This window comes from Protopterus annectens, chromosome 7.part0 (genome assembly GCF_019279795.1).
Source record: "Protopterus annectens isolate FY-2018-M chromosome 7.part0, PAN1.0, whole genome shotgun sequence".
In the NCBI taxonomy this organism is placed as follows: domain Eukaryota; kingdom Metazoa; phylum Chordata; order Ceratodontiformes; family Protopteridae; genus Protopterus; species Protopterus annectens.
In genome coordinates this window covers 1,278,635,588-1,278,660,113 of record NC_056739.1, presented here as the reverse complement: position 1 = coordinate 1,278,660,113, position 24,526 = coordinate 1,278,635,588, and the positions used below count along the sequence as shown (strand labels likewise).

General features: G+C 37.9%; 1 protein-coding gene across 1 annotated transcript in view; it reads left to right on the top strand.

Annotated features, from left to right (window-relative positions):
- IL16 (interleukin 16) overlaps positions 1-24,526 on the top strand; it is a 769,621-nt gene that overhangs the window by 58,897 nt on the left and 686,198 nt on the right. Inside the window, exon 4 of the mRNA XM_044077894.1 lies at positions 9,777-9,913. Within this exon, the coding sequence (XP_043933829.1) occupies positions 9,777-9,913 (137 nt within the window). The remainder of the gene's footprint in view (positions 1-9,776; positions 9,914-24,526) is intronic.

The following is a 24,526-nucleotide window of genomic DNA, read 5'->3' as shown; positions in this document are numbered from 1 at the left end:
TCTATTTGTCTAGGCTGGCAGATTTCACCCATCGTTACCAGTCTTCACACCTTCCATAGACACTAAAAAGTTATTTCTTAAAAGTGTTTAATGAGCTTTCAGGTGAACAGTAATACATAAAATAAGGTGATATTCTTAGACTGAGAGTCTGTCATTTAGGTCACTGCCTTCATTAGCCTGTAACCTGCACTGTCATAATACATCCAAGTGGAATATCCTGCCTGAATTATTACTTTTAATACTTTTACTATTACTAAAAAACTTTCTAAAGCAGAAAAATAAATTTACAACATGATCTGCTTCAGTGATGTATTAACTAGTGTATTATTTTAGCTGCATCTGTTGATGTCATGTAAAAGTTTTATTTATTTATTTTGCCAAAAAGGTACAGAGTTTCACCTATGTAATATATTTAAAACAGTGAAAGGTGTCCGATTTTTTCACTGTGCATGGATTCAACCGTGTCCTTATTGTCACAAAAATCTGCTATTGTTTTAAGTAAGGGGGTGGAAGTCTTGCCTCATGACCTTAGTATTGTTCTTGCTAAAAATTAACAAATCTCAATTGCTTTTAATAATATATTCTCTTTCCTTGCTGCTGTTAGATATGTTGCAAAACCTAGGAAACAAATCAATGTGACGAGTGAGAACAATTCCAGCCTGAAATACATGGATCAATAACACTGTTGAACTTCTTATATGGCATTAATTAATGTCAATATGTTAGACAAAATGATTATGTCCAGTAACACTGTACAAATTACAGTGATGCACCACAAATATCAATGTAGCAAAATATCCCATCCCATCCCTTACTTAAGAAAACCATGACTAAACAAATAAGGGGGAAAAACATCCTGAATGCAAATTCTCTTCCTGGACCCAATCTGTAGCACTTTGCAGCTAGAAGAAGTAAACTTCAACTGCAGATTTACTAAAATAAATAAGTGACAAGACTCATCCAACAAAACAATCAAAGAAAAGAATTATAATCAGTAAAAGTACTGCAGAAAATAAAATAAACTAATCATGTAGTCTACTTTCTAAACAGCACCGTGAATACAACATACTTTGTAGTTTAAGCAACTCAGTAACACTGATTCCTGTAGCATGGAACAAGCTAAAACAGCATGCTCCCCATGTAACATCCTTAGCTACATATTTAATTCTGTCCATATTGTAATTCCTTTTATTAAATCTGTTTTAGCTAATATAAGGAAGTAGTTAGATTAAATAAAGACACGATGAAGACATTTTTATTTTGGCTAAGCTAATTCCATATTTGCCTATGCGCAACCCTGAATATTAGAACATTTATGTGAATTCAAGTGCTGGAACTTAAGTAATGTAATGATACAAGATTTCACTGAAGAAAGATGGAACAACTAACAAAATATGCCACTGAAAAGATCATGGATTGTAATAAACGTACAGTGTCAGTCTGGAAAGATTAAAGTCCCAAATCACAAGAGACTTGATAACACAGATCCAACGCAGCATATTGGATTGAAATGGGAAAGATGTTTATGGGTGGGAAACATGCACATACCCATGTTAGGGACTATGCCCTGTACTCCCTTACCTAATATGACCAAATAGAAAGCCACACAACCTGCTGCTTGGCAGATGCATCACCAGAGGTTGTATTCTTGAAGGTCTGAACCAGGCAAATGATTGGTGTCAAAACCACGGCCTGAAACTAAAAGTGAAAAAATGCATTATCATACTCTTTGGGAAAACAAATACCCCTGCTAAGTACAACATTAACAACACAATCCTAAGAGTAAGCTCAGAAGTAAGGGATGTGGGTACCCAGGTAAATAGTAGCATAACTTCAACTGTCACATATCCACAGTGGTAAGGAAATCATTCTACATGGCATAACTTAAAAGAATGAAGAACAAACAGTCCTCTGGGAATGAATGGTGCTAGTCAGCAAAAACGTAATATAAAATAAAACAAAACAGCACCAAAACATGGCAACGACCATAAAATAAAGCAGTTTTAACAGAAAAGGTAAGCACTTTCACACATTCACTGTGCTTCATCAGACCACATACTACACAAATTCAATCAAATAAATAGCAAAGCATTACCAATTAACATTCCAAATACTCCAGTTAAAACATTCATTCAATAAAATAATAAAATATCATTTAAAGAGACCTCTAGCTTTTAAATCTGGTTTGATGGAAGACCTCCCATTAATGCCTGGAAATCTATCTGCTTGCATTATTATGATCCAGGACAATTCACAGCTTTCTGTGTAATTTCTAAAATCACCACCACACTTATCGTGATTTATTATCTCAATAACTTTGAAACCAAATATGTGTTCATTGCTATGTTCTATATAGTGCTTGGCTAAAGCACTACACTCATCTAAATTATGCATGCAATATAAATGTTCCCTCATTCTCTCCATGAGGGATATGTTGGTTTTACCTATATAAAAACAATTGCATGCCCTGCACTTGGCCAGATAAATGAGATTCCTGCTGCGACAATCAGCAGTCACATTAAACTTATATTCTTTATTTGTAACTGGAAGACTAAAATCAACAAATGGATCAATATATATATACAAAAGCTAAACCTTGAACAGCTACACATCCCAAATGTGGCTGTTACGTTGTTGCCCCACATTGGTGTATGTTTCTTTTAGCACAATTGCCTCTTCAAAGATTTCTTGTTTTTAAAGGTGAACCTAGGTTGTTCACCAACAATAGCTCGAATCTGTTCATCTAAATATAAGATAGACCAGTTATTCCTAACTATCTGTATAATACTATTGGCATCACTAGTATAATAGAGAGACATGGATAATGTCTTTTCAACAGAAGTCAAGTCATTTATAGTGTCATTCACTACTGATTTCCCATCAGAATAATAAGGTCGACCTCTATTCTTCCTATGCCTAACAGTGTTATGTAATGCATCCTCCACCTCTTTCTTCCTCTAACCTCTATCATACAACTCAGACCTTAAATTCTGTATATCCCGTTGAATAAGGCATCAACATTGTTTAGCCTTGAAAGTTGCATGCCATGGCCTTGAACTATGTTCTTAAATATATGGCCAGGATGCATGCTATTTCGTTGTAACAGTGTATTTTTTCTACATTCTTTCATATATAGAATGGTAGTGAGTTTAGAAGAAGCATTCACTGTAACCTTAATGTCCAAAAAGTCCATTTCTCTTGCTGATGATGTATAAGTGAAAGATAGAAAAGATGTGGTATTTTGTAGGAAATCTATAAATTCAGTTAACTGCTGGCCTGTACCATCCCAAACCAGGAAGAGGTCATCTACAAACCTTAAAAGTACATGTATGGCATCCAGATCTAGGGAGATTATAGCCCCACTGTACGCTGTTGTCATTAAACCAATGATTGAGCACAATGCACCATTTGGAATGTACTTGACCAGACACCTACAACAGCTGGAGCCATTTCAAAAGTTCCTCACAAAGAAAATACAGAGTGTAAACAACATGTCCTTTGTTGATGGACTGAAAGCCCTTTTCCCTTACTCTGTCTCCTATTGACTCTTAGGAGGCGACCTGTGTCTGATCTACAAGGTGCTCACAAATCCAGCCCTGATGGAGCTGCTGCATATCAGCAAGTCAAGAAACATGAGGGTCACCCGATCTAGGGATCCGAACCTAGTCAGCGTGTCAAACAGAACATTCCGGACAGACAGGTACATGTCCCAGAGACTGCCACTTCTTTGGAATAGGCTTCTTATTCACATGAAGCAGACTCCTTCCGTGACCGTATTCAAAGCCAATCTGGATGGTTAGATGGGAACCATATATTCACACCCAGGGTGGTTACTATGTCACTTATGGATAGGGGCAATCTGTAAAATCTGTGAAAACACCCAAGGCATAGGTACAAACCCATGCCTTCATCCTGCCCTTAGTGGACATATACCGGATAAATCAGGTTATATACTGGCTGGGCTTGTAAAGGCTCTTGAGCCATTAGCCTAGTAATTTCATATGAACCTATGAACCTCAGGGAAGTTTATATCATCCTTAATTTCATCCCCAATTACTGAGGTCAGCTTTTATCAATGGTTTCGGGTGAAACAGGACACAATATAGTGAATAATATTGAATGAATAACTAAAAACAAACAAATTAAATGACACAGAAAAGGAAAGCAGGGAAAACTGGTAATATTATACAAACAAGTTTAAACAATTGCTATTAAACAATACTAGCAGTATGGTACTATTAAAGTGCTTCACAAAAAGGACGGTTAAAAACTGAAAATCTATACTGGATACTCATTGTTCTAAGGGGGTGTAGTAACTGATAATGACAGCCTGGCAGAAAATAAGTGCCACTAATCACAGCGTTAGATTTGTGCATCAACATCAGTTATATTTCAAAAAAACAACCATTCATTCTCCAATTAAACTGCATAATTGCAAACAGATGAGAAAACCATCAAAATATATCTTCAAGGAATATTCTGCCCCTGCCCCTAATCCTAACCCTATAACTTACCTTACCTTAAAAAATCCTTTCTGGAACACTGCCACTATACAAGACAAGCTCAAACACATACACATGCAGAGATACACACTCAGCACTAGAACTATCCCCTTATCAAACCCCTATCCTAACCTACAAACACTTGAACACACAACAACCCACTTACTAATTTTGAAAAAAAAAATGTCATTCTGAGCAATGGATGTTCAATAAATAGAATACTCACACAAAAATATCACATTTAACATTGATTGAGCTAATGTGTTCAGTCAGTGCTTCAGAACCCCTATAGACACATACACACACACATTATATACATATACACACATGCACACACACACACACACACACACACACACACACACACACACACACACACACACACACACACACACACACACACACACACATATGGATTCCCTTCATTGGTTGAATTTCCATGTTAGTGAAATTCAAAATGTGGCTTGTATTTTTGTTGACTAGCATATTCATCAAAAGAAGTAAATTGAAAGTGTTGAGATCACAGAATACTGTGGCTAATGGAGTTTTCCCTTTTCTCTGGTATTACATAATCTTGGAGTTAGTGGATTTGTGGTGCATGCAGTGGCAGCCTCCCATGTTAGTGGGAGGGGGGGCTTGCCTCCCAGGAAACAATGTAGCTCCTTAGACAGTAAGTCCATTTTTGATTATCCTGATATGAGGAAATAGTATTTGATGGAAGTGTTTTTTTTTTTTTAGTAATTACTATATACGAATGCATATATATCAGTTTTTGTCATATCACAAACTTGTCTATTTCATGAACTAAGTTTACACTTTCCTAATGTTTGACTCCTGTCTTATTGCAACTCTGGAACGGGCTTATGGTGCAAGAAATAGGAGTCAATATGCATGTCTCAATGAAATGTATATTAAGAAATGTGCAAAGCAAATTAGTGTGTATGTTCTACAACAAAAACTAGCCAAGCTCAGTAAAATGGTAAATGAAATGTAAATATAAATAACAATGAGTTAGTGAACTGAACAGACAACAAGCTCTTACAATCCAGTTTTTTATTTCCATAGTAAGTGCTTTCATTTGATAGCAGAGATTTCATCAGAACAATATTACTAAAACAATGATATATAAACACTGGAGCTCTAAACGTGTGACTATCAGCTAATAAAAATAAACACACACACACACACACACACACACACACACACACACACACACACACACACACACACACACACATACACACACACACACACACACACACACACACACACACACACACACACACACACACACACACACACACACACACACACACACACGCACACACACACACACACACACACACACACACATATATATATATATATATAAACTGACTCATTTCCTTTCTTGTGCTCTCAGACTTGAAATACTTTTAACAAAATTGCATCAAGTGTTGTGACAACAGTGGTATGTATTGAACCAAAGTTGCCAAAGTAATTCACTTTTCCCTAAGAGGGATTTAAAACCACCTTCTCTAATCACTGGCAATATCAGATTTAAAATGAAAAACTTGAATTTTCTAAACCCTTTGCAGGAGATGCTGTGCTTATAAAGGACATTTTGTGTCTGCGTATTTTTAATTGCTGACATGTTCATATATTCTTTTTTCCAATTTCCTCTAAGTTTTACATAAAAACCTGGACTTATATCACAGGTTGCTAAATAAACAATTTTGTTCAACAAATGCCTCTAAAGGCTATCAAATTCAATAATTTTATCAAAACCAGCCATAGTTATATATGGACCAGTGCTGAAGGATCTGCAATAAAGACAAAACCCACATATAAACTTTCCATTAAGTTTAGACACAACTATAAGCTTTGAAAAAAGTAATTGTTCCAACAGGCCTTTTTAGTTTTGTCATCTTCTAGTCACAACAAAGGACCTTCATTCATGGGTTAAAATAACTCATTATGGCACTTCAAAATAGACTCATTTTTTAACAAAATGTCTTTAATGGCATTAGTATCTACACTGTAAGAAAGCGTGACAGCCTAACTTCACTATGTATTAGTTTATTTTCTATCTAGCAAATATTCAGTCATTTTTAATATGTATGTATGTAAAGCTGCGGTGGTGCAGCGGTTAGTGTCGCCTCATAGCAAGAAGTTTTCCCATTTGATTCTCAGCTGGAGCGCCTTCTGAGTGGAGTCTGCATGTCCTCCCCATGGTCGAGTGACGTTAAAGACATGCAGGTAGGTGCGAGCGTGAATGGGCGTGCCTTTGTTGAAGTTTGGGCGTCAGGCTGGCAACTCAACACCATAAAAATCCATAGCCGATCATGAATGGACAGGAGTTCCACTGTGGTGACCCCTAACTGGGAAAAGCTGAAAGTTAATGTATGTATATTCTAAATGTCTATGTGCTATGACTTCAGTAAAAGCTTTCAAAGTGTCCTGATCTGAATACATCCATCTCAAATAAAAATTTGCAACTTAAGTTCTCTCTGAAGAATACAAATTTTATAGGTCAGTCTGGAAGGTCTCACAGTCCAACCCTTTAACACATTTTGTTTAAATCTAACAGGGTAGAAATGTGAGCACTTATGAATTTTTTAATGTTGGTTTTGGAAAACAATTCTGAATTAAAATATGTATTATTTTGATCGGTTTACAAAGCTGTATCCAAAATAGTTTTTTTACATCAGCAACTGAGTAAGAAATTGTAGTCAATTATAACTTTTTTTCTATATCAGCAACAAGAAATTGCAGTCCTATTATAACTCTGTGTTACATGGACTAGCAAGATGGTTCAGCTGAAGTAAATATCACACTTTCAGCACTGTCCTGCTTCATTTGACTTGAATAGATAGAGTTCAGAAATCTTGAAAACTTTGATATTGTACAAAAAGGTATTCAAAAATATCAGATTTTAAAGTATCCTTTTTGTTCAAACACATGTTGTAATACTTTTATTACTTAATTAATATCAGCATTTATTTCCTTTACCACAAAATATAGTTCTCAACTTCTTTGCTCATGAATCAGCGACAAAGCCAAATTAATGAGAGACCATTTTTAAATATTGGCCCAATTACACTTAAAAGGTTAATAGAAAAACAATTTTTGCACCAACATGCATTTTCTGAAGAACAACTACGAAACTTTAACATTTGGTGTTACTGTCCAAAATAGAAGCCGAACTATTAGGTACCATTATGATCTATGTTGGCATCTCAAGTCCATACCTACATTCTTAAAAACATTGCAAATGTTCCAAACAATTATTATGCCTTTGAATAAGCTGGCAAAGAACTATCCAGATATGGACATATTGGAATAAGAAGATGCTAATATCGATGACTCCCCTCCTAAAATTAGCTGGTGAAATTTTTTGTTGGGAAGATTGGATGACACATGGCCCCCATAGAACTGAACAAATTAAAGATGGGCTGTATTTCAATGCCTTTGTAGAATGAAAGGAGGATTTCAGACTCCTGACTTGGAATTTTTTGGAATAATCTAGAAATCTGACAGCAGTGCCTATCACTCCCCATACATGGTATGTCTTAAAAATCCAGAGCAGTCTGCAGAAGCAATAATAAAATCAATAGCTATCTGTCCAAGTGCCTTTCATAAACTAAAACTGACACACCTATATTTTCACTACACAGAATGTTACAGAGAAAAGGCTATAAAGCCTTGAAAATCCCATGTAGAATATTTCTCTTCCAAACCAAGTTTGGAAGATGAGATTCTACCCCTTCTGATGATAAGCTGGTTGTGCCAACATCCTAGATTACTAGGGTACACTATCTGGATAACCTAGACAAGTTATCAGATTGGTTGAGAAGGGTCCTGGTATGGTAAGCACATGTCCAGTATGCCTGCAAATTCAGACAGACAATTATCACATGTTTTGGGCATGTAGAAAAGTTAGGAACATTTGGTGGGAGACAACTAAGCTGGCAGGCAAAGTCATCCAGATCACAATACAAAATAATACCAAGACATGGATACTAACAAGTTTATACTGAGGAAAGACCTGGGCCAACCCCAAACATTGTGGGCTTTTCAGTTTTCAGTTATAACATGCCAATACTTGGCATCACAATGGAGAACCTCACAGAAGATCAATACTGAAAGCTGGGCAGTCTTTATAAAAAGACACTACAGCTGATTCAGCATTAAAAATGGGGGGGGGGGGTTTCCTCACATGGATACAAGCTCCCCCAAGAGGACAGATCCTACCATGTGGCAAATACATTTTACCTACCTGATACACAGAAAACCATAATATATGGTTTCCATACAATCTGCCTTTTATTAAACCCTTAACCATTTAGAAAATGTATTGTATGAGTATATTGGGGTTCCTATTGAATTGTCAACAGCTTAGGTTGTCGAATGCTTAATCATCGACACCCAAGTGTCAAAAGCTTACAACAGCGAACGGCCACATCTTCGAATTCTTTCCTCAGGAAAGAATTTGTGTAGCCATTATTGGGGATTTGCCCTTTTCCCATTGTAGAGCAATCTCGGAGTTGGTATATTTAGTTGGGGGGATGGGGGGTTGCAGCCCCCCACTATGTTTGGGTGTGTTTATTTTGTTTATGGATGGTCATACGAATTCTTTCCCGAGGAAAGAATTCGATGATGTGGCCATTCGCTATTGTTAGCTTTTGACGCTTAGGTGTCAATGTTTTAGGATTCGACAACCTAAGCTGTCGATGTTATGATATAGATGCGTATATTGTGACATATGCACAGTTAATGCCAGTTTTCTTTCTTTCTTTTTCCTTCTCTCTTAGATGTTTCTTATATTTTTCTTCTGTCATTTCCCTTTCCTCCTCCTTAGTATTAACAGCTGGAATACCACTTTGTACTAGAGGAAATGTGTGGCTTGGAACTTGTTCATTGAATAGGTTTTCTTTTTGAATATGTTATTATGTTTTGCAAAACAAAAATGGCATTACTGACTGACTGATTGTAATTCTTAGGAATTTACCAGAAAATCAAAGCAATTTATGAGGGGAACAGGCAAAAATATGAGTCAAAATCAGAGTTATTCTGCAAAATCAGGAAGAGTTCAGGGCTATGCTGCAGACAGTCCTATCATCTTTAGTATTCCTGTGTAATAGACTGTACAATCACAAGCTGTGCAGCCAGATAGTTCAATTTGATCCTAGCAGCTGATCTACATGTCTTGTAGCAAACAACATGCTAAAAAGGAGATATTTGAGAAGAATCTGAGGTTAGCTAATGTTTAAGTACTTTGTATTTTTCTTCTAGGAGAAAAACATTTGGTGGCTTTGTGTTTCTGCTGGTGACAAAGCACTGAGGACAGATATTTCAGTCTGCACAAAATCAGATTCCTCATCTGATGAGATAAATGGTGGTGTGCTGAAGAATGGAGTAGCATCTCACAGGTAATGCATTCAATGCATTATTTTTGCATTAGTGAATTCCCTGAACTGGCCCAACACAGGTTAAATTGTATGTACTAGTGCTATTGTATACAAATGCTCTTTTCATGAGTTTTTCTTAATACATATAGGGTTAGATACTCATGAGATAATACACTGCTGATTTTAAGTAACAAGACATGGACTCTTCAGATATACACAAGTACTTATTAAAAGACTCACTGTGTTACTTCATTAGTATATTTAATGACATGAGCCATAGTTGAATAACTTAAGGTCCTTGGCCCTGACAATTACCTGCTATCATCCTTGAAGTGCCTTGTTTAAAAATAGTATTGTGCAATGACAGAGAATTTTCATTTGGCAGTCTGTTCATGACTTAAGGCTTTAAAGACAATATTTACTTTTTCAAATGTTTTGTATAACTTAATCATAGGATCATAGGAAGTTACTAGGCCATTGGCCCTGAGGGCCTTACAAGCCTAGCCAACTATTTAGCCCATATTCTGACAAGTCAGCACCCAATGCTCCTGTCCATCGGGGACATAGGTGGAATCCCAGGGGTGTATTTTCTGTTCCCCATCCAGTTATCCAGGTTGCTCTTAAAAAGGGATAATGAGGTACTCTGCTTGACGTGGAGAGCGAGTCTATTCCACAGAAGGGGGAGTCTCTGGAGCACAAATCTGTCAAACCAACAAGTCCTATTGATGTCACAGACCAGGTTGAGGTTGTGCATGCAGATTACTCAAGTGGAGCTTACTTTGTGGATATGCAGCAGTCCCATCAAAGGGGGGGTCTGAGATTGCTTATATGCCAGACAGAGGTCACCTCTGTAGAATCGGTATGAGACTGAGTAGAGAGACAGGGCTTTTAGCCTATCTATGTAGGGTAGATGTTTGAAGCCCTGGATTCTCCTGGTGAGGAAGACAAACCTCTGTGTTCTCTCTAACTGTTGCATATGCTTTGTGAGATACATGCTGAAAGGGGCATTGTACACGCAACCTTAAACTTTGATGTTTTCTGTATTCCTGTCTTATTATAATACAACACATATTTAACTACACTACTGTGTAATTCATGATAAAGACATCTGTGGTGTGTGTGTCTATGCCTGTGTGTGTAATGCTGAGTGGTCTTGTGTATAATTAAATTAAACATCTTATGCTTTATAGGTTCATAGGTTCATAGGTTCATACTAGGCTATTTTCCCTAGGGCATTTATAAGCCTAGCCAGAGTGTGTATGGCTTTCGCCACCCATTTTAAATTAATTTTGCTATGCCCTTTTTCGAGGTTAGTATACTGTGCCTCTGTCTAACAGTGACACAGAAGTGATACCCGGGGTAAACCTACGATCTCCCATCCACTAGGTTTAGGAAAGAGTTTATGAATTACTGACAAAGCCACACATCTCAAACCAGGTTCTTGAAACTAGAATACAAAATTGTTAAATTGTCACAAGCCACACAATATTTCATTTTTGATATTTTATGTTTGTTTTATTGCATATATGTTGCTCTCTTGTGTTTTGCATATTTTTAAGCATTTTATTTATATGCAATTGATTGCTTTTATGTCCCAGAGTGAACATGAAATAGGTCCAATTCCATCAACGCTCTATTCCAGTTAATAAAAATAAGTGAAATAAATAAGTTCCCCTTGTACATGATCCAGTTTCTCCACCATTATTAGAAACAGGGTCCTACACCATCATAAACAGATAAAACATGGTGAAGGGACAGGTTTATAACTCAGTGCCTTCCAAACCTCTGCAATAATCTTCCCCCATTTGTCAAGTAATGTAACTCACTATCCTCCTTGAAATATAAACTAGAAGACTGGATGAGTATCTACAAATTTACTCTGGGATTGACTAGTAAGGCCTTCCTGGAAAAAAAAGCTGTGGCTTTAGGGTGGGTCCTACCAAACTGTGAATGGACATAAGACTCTATTGACTTAGAATATCTATGAATCTACAAATAAGTTTTCCATGTAGACATACAGACAAAAATGAAGAGGTTTAGAGTGGGGGGATACTGTGAATGTACACATTCAGCATGCAGATCTATATAAATGAGTAGTGTTTCATATATATATATATATATATATATATATATATATATATATATATATATATATTTGTTTGTGTCTTTCGGCTTTTCCCGGTTAGGGGTCGTCGCAGTGGAACTCCGGTCTGCTAATGCTAATGATTGGCAGTTGATTTTTATGTACATGCATGTAAATAAAGCTTTTATTTGCTTATCAAAATCGCTGTGTTTCTTCTGGCGAATGTTGGAGAAATAAGTGTTTTTCTTTTAACAGTAGGGTATAGGGTTAAGGTTAGGGAAGAAGAAGCATTAGGGTTAGGGTTTAAAAAAAGGTGCAGGGGGGCAGAGCAGTCAGGTAAGCTGACTTGAGCAGATTTCTACATTCCTTCCATTATTTGTGCAGTCCTATGTTTCTCCAGTCCATCAAACCTTTCATCTGCATTATTCCTCATACCCCTCTAGCTCCACACTATACTTTGTTACATAGCAACACTGGTCATCATGGGAAGATAGAAGACTGATCCTCCTCTTACTATTGACAGCCTTATATCACACGGTATCACAAAGCAATGAAAGAACCACCTCATACTCAATGAAAATGAACTTCTACTTAACACAAAGGACACTATCCGTGAGGGGTGTAAACACCTAATTAAAGAGTTGGTGCCCTTCTCTCAACCAATACCAAGCAGTAAGCTTAATACTGTCTTAGCTTCTCCCACATGTATGCATCATCCACATACTGTCAATACAAAACTGTCTCATGATAATGCAGTTAAAAAATCTCTACCCAATCCTCTTAGAACTCCTAAATCTATTCTAGTCATCAACTTAAACTCTCAACTCTACCTCCAGCACATTATCCAGCATCTACAGGTCTAAGCCAACATACAGTCTGATACTACAGTTAACATGGCCACAAAAAGGGGTCTCACAATCAGCAAACCTTTAAGGCAGCAGAACTAAGCTTGTATATCTGCCAATGTTCTGGTGATATGAGATTCCATAGTTAGACACACAGACGCTCATGCCTTTCAACCTCTTAGTGCATAAAATCTGGACAAAGCCATAAAAACTGAGGGGACATGGGCTCAAAAATAGGGACAGTTTTTAAATACTGCTGTTATAATCATATGACGTTTTTTAGAATAACAGGTTTTGAATTAGCATTAATTTTCTGAAGGTTATGAAGTCTGAAACAGAAATGTCTGCCATTATTTTCTGACTTCAGTTGTCAGTGATTTGCTTGAAAAACATACTTTTTTGAGGAACAGACCAAAAATATGAGGCAAAAATCTGGACAGCTGAGAGTTAATTACTAGGCTGAGCAAAGACAGAATGACAGTTATTTGTCCCTCAGTTGCCAGGATCCACAATGTCACTAGGGCCTTCATGCTGCTTCACCCCAGGTACACATGTGACCTGATCACTGAGCATGTGGGGTGAATGACTGAGATGTGCCTCCTTGGATGATACATGACAAAGTTCACAGAATATGCATCTGAAATGGATGTGAAATTAGTAGTGATCAGCATGCTACCATCATGACAATGATGCATCAATACAACCAAAAGATTGACTTTAATTATTTTCTGAACAACTGGGGTCATTCAATGGGGATTCAATATTTATCAGCCTGGGAAGAGATGAATGACAACCCCAGCTGCTTTGTTAGGAATGGCCTGCATCTCTCTTTTATGGCTTCCTAATATAGGCTAAGATTTTTTCCTCCACCATAGTGCCTTTTTCAGACAAAGTCAGTCTCTGGCTATGTAGGTAATTTGCAATCAAAATCAAAACAATATAAAGATGACACTGCCTAATTCTAGAAGTCTTAACAAAAGGACACACTCCTTACAGATATTCCTAATCATGGAAAATATATTCATATGCGTAGTTACTGAAGCATGGTTCCAGAACAGTGATTGCACCCCCCCCCCCTCACAGACACACAGTGTGGGAATTTTTAAATTCTTACTACCCCTTTGGATCCAACACAGGAATGGAAAGTTTAGCTAGAGGGGGTGTATCTTTTGTTGCTAAGAAATCATTTCCTTCCAGACTCATAATGCAGGACAATGACCATGAGCTCCTCCACATCCCTTTCATGATAACCAAAACCCAGTACCACATTGTTGCCAGCTGTATTATCTCCTCAATTAACTCATCAAACCATGAGGCATATCTAAAGATACTGGCATCTTACACTATAGAGCCCAAAACTATCCTCTTGGGTGACTTCAGATACTCCTCCATTAATTGGGGAACCTATAGTACCACCCATAAATATGCACAAAGATTCCTGGACTTCATGAATGACAGCTCCTTAGACCAACTAGTACAAACCCCAGTGAACGATTATTAGACCCAGTTCACACCAATGTAGTCCTCTATGCTTAGTACTTAGGGTTATCAAATCACTGGTCAAATCTGACTTCCATGCAGGATCACTTATCTTAAGTGCAAGACCAGAGTTACCTCATTACCAGTCCATCTTCAGAGACTATTCCAAGGCAAATCTACTCCAACTAATTAATGACTTGATTAAATTCAGCACCCTCCTTACCCCAATGACTTCACATCACATGCAGCTTTATTCATAGATATTTTAACTTCCAGGCTTGCTTTGAGGCTTTTGGTCTGCATAAGGTATACATAAAGTGTCATGTTTCTGATCAGATCCAGGTGGTGGAACTCCAGCATTAACACACTTTACAATAAGAAGCAGCAGAGCTCCTCATGAACTATACAAAATAATACCCCTAATCTACAGAACTCAGAAAACATGACTAATAACACAGAAACAAAATAAAATCCTCCAAAAATAACTATAAATTGACAATTTCCACCCATGCTAAGGATAACCACAAAGCGTTCTTCAGCTAGGTTAGAAATCTCAGACTTAATACTCAGCAATGCTCTGAGTTACTATGAAAAGCACCATATTCTTATCCTCTGAGGACATAGTCAACATATTAGCAGAAAAGGTCAGCTCAAATTATACTTCCCTTTCTCCACCTAATTATCTGCAGCACATTTGCTTGCTGTGCTGCCTAGTCATCACCTCTGAGCAAGTCCTAAGAGCATTATCTCCATGGGCCTTGATAATGTGCCAGGCTGTCTTCTTATCAGCAAGAAACATTGGAGGATTCAGTATTAAGTATATTTAGTATTGGCCTCTCTACTGGATTCACAGCAGAGATATGAAGAACTACTGTAATTAGCCTACTCCTCAAAGGAGAACTCACTACTGATTTGTGAAACTATAGACCCTTAAGACTCACCAGCCTTAACTGTAAGTCTTGTCCCAGACCAGTTTGGGTTTGTTAAAGGCAGATCTTGCCTCCTAAATCTGGCTGATTTTTTTGAATATGTCACCAATGCATTTGACACAGGCAAATTGATTCGTACTGTGTACCTGGACTTGGCAAAAGTCTTTCGATTCCATTCAACATTCTGGCATCATTAATAAACTAATCAAACTAAATGTAAACCCCTATGTTTTCTGCTGGATAGCTGACTGTCTCGCTGATAGAACCCAGTATACTAGTGTAGGAGGACCACACTTAACTAAAAAAGACATTTTCAGCTGTGTACTAGAACCACTCCTCTTTGGTATCCATTTCTCTGACATCATGGTCGACACCAAGGGCCTATGGCTGACAATGTTTGCTGTTGATTGCAAACTAAGAGCAGACATAAACATCCCACTTTATCACCAGATTCTCCAGTAGGGATGAGTGTGCATAAACAAGTGGGTGATTAGACCAAGGCCTCAAACTAAATGCCTAGAAATGCAATATTGTGTCCTTTGGCAAATGCAGGTACCCCTGCATGATACGCATAGATAACACCTGCCCACCCAGCCCTCCCCCCAAAATTGACTTTGTAATTAGGGACTTGGACACTTTTATTGACAATGAACTATTTTCTGACCACTGTCTTTAGGAAATTTTTTCATATATCCAGACAAATCACCAGGAATATATCTTCTAGAGTCAAGGAATTCATCATTTCTCTGTACTCTTCCCTTATCACGCCAATTATAGAGCATAATGCCCATGTTGGTATGCATTTATCAAGGAATGTGGCCCACCTTGAGAAACCACAGCATTTCCTTGCTAAGGACAATGAAGGGCATGTACACCTTAACCTATACTGACCACCTTAAAGTAGTAATCTCTCACTTTTCCATGTCCTACTGACTTTTGAAAGGGAACCACTGCTTAGCCTGCAGAGGCTCAAAGGATCCTATTCTGTGCAACCTCCTTCACATCCACAAAACTACCACCACCCTAAACACCTGCTCAAGAGATCTGATATTTGACTGCAATATAAAGATGACTTGCTGGCAGGATTGAGCTCTGTCACAGAGAATATATCTTTCATGGCATAAACTCCCCCTGGATGTAATGCATAGTATTTCCCTGACCCTTTACAAGCATAACTTGAATTGGATGGGTTGAAATTAAATTCCTATTCTAGACCCTCAAGCCCTTATGGAAAGGGGACATAACTAGATCCAAAATAATTCATCCTATTGGGGATTTGGTATTAAATCATGTTATGATAAATTTAATATGAGATCTTGTAGCTGGACTACAACCTGTCCACTGGATCAACTGCTTAGCATTAACCTACGAATCACTGAGCGTCTAACACTTAGAACTTTAGTGGCATGCACATAGTATAGTAGGGGTCAAGTAAAGTCCTTCTGAGGGGTGCCTATATGATGACCATGCTACAGTCCTGCTCTTGCACCACATGAAGGAACAAAAGGGTGTTAACAGTTGTGGCAATGGCTTGAATGTCGGCAGAAACAGAGGACAAAAAAAAAAAAAAAAAAGAAAATAGAACAAAATAACTCATTTTTTATCTTTGCAGTAAAAAACATACTATACCTGTACATATTTATCATGAGATCCCTACATAATTCACAGTTATATGTATGCATGTATATAAGTATGTGTAAGTCTGTATACAATGGATGTAGGTATGGATGCTATAGACCCATGCATGTTCCTTTAGTTTTAGAAAACATATCGGGTGATATATGTCACATTGTTTGACATTTTGAAAGTCAAGGTTGTCAAAAGGCAAAAGAGTTGACATGGAGTTTCCTACATAATATTCCAAAAATGGATGTCCAAAAGGCTGAAGTTGAGTAAAAACAGTTTTAATAACAGTGATAAATGTACACAAAACAAACTGGTGAGTGCTTTTGTGGCTTACCCACTTCTTCAGACCATAAAAAATGATAAAACACTTAAAACCTTTCCTAAATGTTTATACACTTCCTCGTACTCAAGTTCTTTTATATCACATTCTTGTCCCAAACTGATGTTTTCTTTGTGCTGCAGTTTTCTTGCTTTAAAGGTTGTTTTTGGAACATTTATCAAGACCAAATGGCATTCTTATATCGTCTGAAAAAGTTTTGACAACTTGAAGTTGTGCTTTCAATTCCTCATCTGATGAGCTATACAGTTTTAAATAATCGACAAAGAGAAGAAGTCTTTACACTTTTTTTGTTTTCTAGGAGGCAAATTATAGCCATGACCTAAGGTGTTAAGTAGACAGCTTAATGGGTTAAGGGCAAGGCAGAATAGCAGTGGTGACAGGGAGTCACCCTGGAATATCCCGCTTTGAATTTTTATCCCTGGGATAATAATTTGTCCTTTATCATGGCGTAATTGCAAAGTGGTCTGTCACTGTTTCATGGTCACTGTAATGGAGTTGGTCAGTGTAGGGTATATCATATACATTTTTAAGCACTCTTTTATCCATGAATGTGGGACACTATCAGATGCTTTTTGTAGTCAATCCATGTCATACTTAGATTCTTCCCCTTTTTACAGTTCTCCACTATGACTTTATTTAACAACAAATGATCCTTTGTTCCACATGACTTTCTTTTATTGTCATTTTGTTCTACTGTTATAATTTACTCTTCCTAATGGTGTGTTTAAGATCCCTACAGACCAGTTTATACTCCTCCTCCTGACTGATGATGGAAAGTTTTTATACAAACCATAATTTTCTTTCCAATATAACTTGTTTATCTGAGAGTTCTAACACAGGGATTTACCTCTAAATATTCCACTATGCTTATGCCCAAAGAATACTGCTTATCTATAAATTGGATGTGATAGCTGTAAAAATCAAGGGTAAATGTTGTTGACTTACAGATTAGGTCAGCAAGAGACAAAGCACTTTTGAAATTCTTAAGGCAGGCATGTAAGGATATAAGGCTGGTTTTGGAGTAGCCCCTGAAAGTAGTTGACTTGGTGGGTAATTTGTATCAATTTTAAGGAAAGCATCGCCATCTGGTGGTTAGATTAGATCAAAGAGGGAAAAAATGTTAGTAGGTGCGGAAGCAAAGGCAATATATGAAAGTACAAAGTCAAGTATATTTCTTGAACCCTTTCATTGGAACTAGGAAAATATGATGTAGGGAGCTGATATTAATTAAATCTAGGATATGCTGTGTGTGTCATTAACTAGTTATGTTCTTCTTCTTCTTTCGGTTTTTCCCAGTTAGGTGCTGCCACAGCAGTACTCCAGTCCGCTAATGATTGGCAGTAAATTTTTATGGTGCTGAGGTGCCAGTCTGACGCCCAAACTTCAACAAAGGCACGTCCATTCACGCATGTCTTTCGAATGTCACACGACCATGGGGAGGACATGCAGGCTCCACACAGAAGGCGTTCCGACCGAGAATCGAATGGGAGAACCTCTTGCTGTGAGGCGACAACGCTACCACTGCACCACTGCAGCTTCTGTTATTTACTAGTTATGTAAGACTCCCAAATGACCGATGAATAATTGAAGCTGTGTAGAATTAGAGTATATGGATTAACAGATATCTAATCAATAAAACCAGGGTCTGTAGCCATGGGTATGAACTTTCCCACTATCACTATTACTGGTTTGATAGACATGGGTATCCAGAGGTAATGTAGAAATTCCTTCTTGTTCATTGACAACCAGCCAGTTCTGAAACAAACTGACAGGATATGTGAGAGATGTATGTATACAATGTCAGTGGAGATAAAGTTCTAAACTAAAAGCACTCCTAATGTTAATCTTGTAGTACACATGCTGCACCTATCACACACAAGATGAAGCAGGCACAGAGACTTAAATGTAACCTTCCTAAACCACAAAGGCCTCCTAGATGAAGTGCACATAACAAATGCCCTAAGCAACCCCAAATGTACTCTTCCAAAACAACACTCGCATCAACACATACAGCCACATCTCATGGAGCTGTATTTCTAAGCCTGTAAGGCAAGCCACCACATGTCCCAACATTTTGTCATTGGAGATTCCATTGTGAGACACAATGATGTCCCTTTCACTAGGCTGAGTAAAGAGAAAATGACAGTCAATTGCTTATCAGGGGCCAGGATATGCTACATTATGGATGCACTTAGGTATTTGGACCACAAGTACTAGTATAACTCAGTCATAGTCCACGTGGGTGTAAATGACCTGAGATGTACATCCCTTGGCTATATGAAGAGAATATGTGTTACAGGCTGGAATGAACCCAACATGGAACAGCATTCTACCTTCTGTAAGGATGATGCCACAATAAGAAGATGTCTGACTTTAATAATTGTCTCAGTTTCTGGTGTTATTCAAAGAGGGTGTAATATTCATCAGCATGGAAGGGGATGGTCAGCAGACCACGGTGCTTTGCAAAGGATGTTCTGCACCTCTCCCGTCTAGGTTTTGAATATTAACTAAAACATTGTCTTCCCCCATGGTTCCTTTTTTAGGCAAGGTCAACCTGGCAACCCTTCCAATATAACAAAACAAAACCATAAAAATGAAAATGTGTTACTGTTCAGTACTAGGTGTCTAAGCAAAGAAATTCCACTCCCTACAATTTCTCCTCACACTAGAGGATGCTGATGTCTGTGCAGTCACTGAGACATAGTTTAAAGCTGGAGACAGCACCCCAGCAATGTAAGGCTATAATGCCTTCTACACATATCTAGACCAGCTACTACACAGACAGGGACTAAAGGTGCAGGTGTCTTGATCTACATCAAAGATAATACCCCAAGGCTGGTCAAACAAGATGAAGCATTTCAGCTTCTTCACATTCAAAATCACCATAGGCAATACCCCATACCACTTCCTTGCAAGCTATAGGTACCCTGTATGACTCAGGAAAACCATAACACATATTTAAGCTTACTGGAAACACTTGCTATCCATCCTGATACCATATTCATTGCCAAATTTAAGTACCCCACTATTAATTGGGAATCATATACAACACCAAATATGTAGGCACAGAGATTCCTAAATTTTGTAAACAAAAATTCCCTGGACCAGACTGTGAGTACCACGGGTGCAAACATACTGGATCTGGTCCTCACTAATATGATATAACACTCCACACTCCCCTAGTGTAATGTCCTCTCCTTTAAGGTCAGACCACAGAATGGCCTCCTATGAAGTAAAAGCAAAACCCAGAACCCCAACTAATCCTGGAATGTTCAGAAACTAATCTAAAGCTGACTTCCTATTATTAAGTGATATCTTAACAAAATATCAAGCCCCCCCAAAAATCCCTGAGAACACTGCTGCCTATGTGGAACTGTTCACAGAAACCTTGTACAAGCATGTTAATAGCTGCATAGAGGCAGCTGTACCCACCAGGAATAACTACAGAACTAACTCAAAAAACAAGCCAGCCTGGTGGAATCACATCAATAGGCTGTATTACAGAAGGAAGAAAATCATGGCAAAAATTAGGTGGTGTGGTACCCAGCAGGATAAAATCACTCTCATCAACCTAAGCAAACAACTCAGAGGACAAATAAAGTCTATCAGAGCCAAATTTTGGGTAAATCTGGCCTCTCAGGTCAAGGAACACCACAAAGCATTTTTTACCTATGTCCACAACCTCAAAGGCAATACACAATTTTGTGCAGATCTCATTGTTAATGGAGCCACCTACAATGAGCCAAAATATATGCAAACCTTTTCATATCTATCCCTCCCAAGTCTCTCCTCAGGAAATACCATCAAATATAACTCCCCCAACTGTTACTAGGGAACAAGTCCTCAATGTTTTCTGTAAGGCAAAAAAAACTGCATCAGTGGGACCTGACAATATCCCAGGATGCCTTTTAATTAACATGAAACATGACCTGTCAGGCCCTCTGGAATCATTATTTAATCATAAGCATCCAAACAGACTTTGCACTTCATGAATGGTGAACAGCAATTGTCATCCCAATGCACAAAGATGAGCCATCTAGGAACCCTGGAAACTACAGACCCATAAGTCTCACTAGTCGCATATGCAAAGCCATGGCAAGAATTAACATGTAAATGATTAATAATGACATAGGAAACCTCCAGACTCTGGATTTAGCCTAGCTTGGTTTCATCAAGGTCAGTTCATGCCTATTCAACCTGGTTGACTTCTTTAAGATCATCACCAAAGCAATGGATGAGGGCAAACCAATTCACCTAACCCTCGGGCATTATTTTATTGACAGACTCAAGTGGTTAGGTGTAAACTCTTATGTCACCCAGTGGACAGCCAGCTGGCTCTCAGACAAGACCCAGGAAGTTAGAATTAGGAAGCCCACCTCAACAAAGAGCCAGTCATCAAAGGAGTCCCTCATGGATCTGCCCTGCCACCGCTCCTTTTTGGCAACTACTTCTCTAAAGTCAAGGCTAACATCAAGAACCCTCTGGTGGACCAAATTTGCAGACTGCAAATTATATGAAGTCATAGAATCCCTGACTGGCACTAATGCTTTCCAAGAAGGGCTGACACAAACAAATAACTTGTGCCAGAGTCATGGACTAAAACTAAATCCTAAGAAATGCATAATAGTATTCTTCAGGATGTCAGCCACCACTGGTAACTACCATATTGACAATACACCCTTAAGAGTCGACCCAGTAGTCAGGGACTTGGGGACACATGTAGACAGTAATCTAGCCTTTGACCATCACATGTCAGCAGTAGTGAGGAAATCCTTCTATGTTGTGCACCTTATAAACAAAGGTATGGCATCTAGGTCCCAGGAAATGACCGCTCCAACTGTATTTGTTACTCATCAGCCCCATCATTGAGTACAATGCTCCCTTTGGTATCTACCTAACCAGCTCATCTAACAATTGGAATGTCCACAGAGGTTCCCCACCATACCTCTCAACTGGACAGATTTTTGCCTCAAATCGTTGGTCTGCCCCTCATAAAATCTTTGGTTTTCTGGCAAATCACAGAGGATTGAAGTCACTAAATAATGACCAAATAATGACATTTATTTGAGTTTCAAACTTCATGTCCTACAGAAAATGCCTGCTAACACAAACAAATCCTGTTATTCTAGCAGCTTTCTAAGTTTATAAGAGCAATATTTAAAAACTGTCCCTATTTTTGGGCATTTGTCCCCCATTATTTTAGGCTTTGCCCAGACTTCTTGCTTTAAGAGGTTGAGTGGTATGCTCCCCACTAAAAGAATTCAGGACATAAATATGTTCTATGCAGACGACCTCAGAGCTCTCGTCCTATAGTCTGTCTCCTACAGGTTGTTGAGGGGAAATCTATGCCACCATAACAAGGCATCATTGGATCCAATGAACCTCCTTCATATCCACAAAGCAAATAGCATCAGAATTACACATTCTAAAGACTTAAACCTTGCCTGTGACATAAATAGGATCTGCTGGGAAGACAGCTATGTATCCCAGAGCCTGCCATCCTCTGAAACAGTCTCCCCATCTATATGAAGCAGAGCTCCTCCCTAAACCAATTAAAGTGTAAATTGAACAACTCCATGGGAAACTGATTTAGCACCTATGTCTCTAATGGTTTCATCTCCTAGGCCCTTGCTTACACTAACAAGGGTGCCAGAACTTGTCAGAGATTTGGGATGTCTGGCTAGGCTTAAAAAGGTCCCATTGGTCATTAGCATAGTACATACCTATTAACCTATATGTCATCCATTTTGTCACGGTAGCTAGCATGGTCTTCAGGTGGCAGGGGAGGGGAATCATCGTTGACACTGATGTGGTAATCAGTATTGTCAAAATCAACCAAAATGTGAAAGAGATAGAATTTAGAATCTTTAAGTATTTGACATGAGTTAATACCTGAGCAAATAAAGATACTGTCCTACCATCCTGAGATGGTTTCAAAGAGTAATATGCACTATAACCTATTATACTGAGAGTGTTTATCTAAACACAGAAACCAAATTTCTGTAACAAATATGTAGATGTGCTTTAGTGTCAGGAAGGTCTCCAAATAAGGTTACTTTTTGGTCAGACTCATAGTTGAGAATAACCACCTTAATGTAGGCCATATTAGAATTTGCTAGGCTGGAATATCTAACAAATTAACTTTGCTTAAAAAAGCACTGTACTGGTAGAAAACAACTTAGTTATTATGTGTAAGCCCTAGGAAGGGAGACAAAGGCTATCCCTGGTGTAACAGGTTTGCCTGTCAATTATTGCCTCCCATGTTGACACATATTGCACCCCCTGGACCAATTCCGGTTGATAAGTAAGTTGTTGAGAAATCAATTATTTGTTTGACATTGTGGCATCATCCTTGGGAAAACAAGTGATTTATCTGCCTTGGAAGATTGTACATAGAGCTCAGCTATATCTCTCTACAACTAGACCTAATGGCTCTGGTCACATCCTGAACCCTGGCACCAGAGACACAGCTAACCACGATCCTGTTCTTGCACAGCCCAGTGATTGGAGCATCAGGATTAGAGTGCATAGTTTTAAATAGCTGAGATCTCTTCAGATAAGCACTTGGTTACATAGGTAATGATTTGTTAAAAATCTCAGCGTGTGTGTCTTTTGTTAGGTTGTTGTGATGCAGTATTAAGCTGCTTACTAAAATAAAGTATATGAGAGGATAGACTCCAGATTTAACAAGTATTTACACCTGTTACAAGAAATAAGCAGGGCTATCTATCTACACACACACACACACACACACACACACACACATATATATATATATATATATATATATATATATATATATATATATATATATATATATATATGCACACACACACACACACTGTGATAAAGTACATTGCAAATACATCTGTATAAAAGACACGAGCTATTCATTAAATATTAAGAGAAATATGATTTATCAGTGACTAAAATAGTTCTGTTCATCTAGTATGAAACTAAGACAAGCTATTTTGAAATAGACTTGTTTGACAAACTTAAGTATGCATTTCCTTAAAAAGGCAACATGCAGAACAAAATGGCACACATCTTGTGTTTGCCCACTGACTATACCTCTCAGCATTCCCAGATTTTGAAGATTGTTTGCCTTAAATTTATGCCCTGTCCCTTGTAAAAGTTTTGATTTTCTGGTAAATTACTAAGGATTGCAGTCAGTCAGTCAATAATGTCAGGCATTAGAGTTTCTGGCTACTTATTGTTTAGAAAATGCATGTTGATGCAAAACCGATTATTCTATTAACCTTTTAAGTGAATTAGAGTAATATTTAAAAATTGTCCCAGATTTTGGGATCTTTTCTTCATTATTTTTAATCT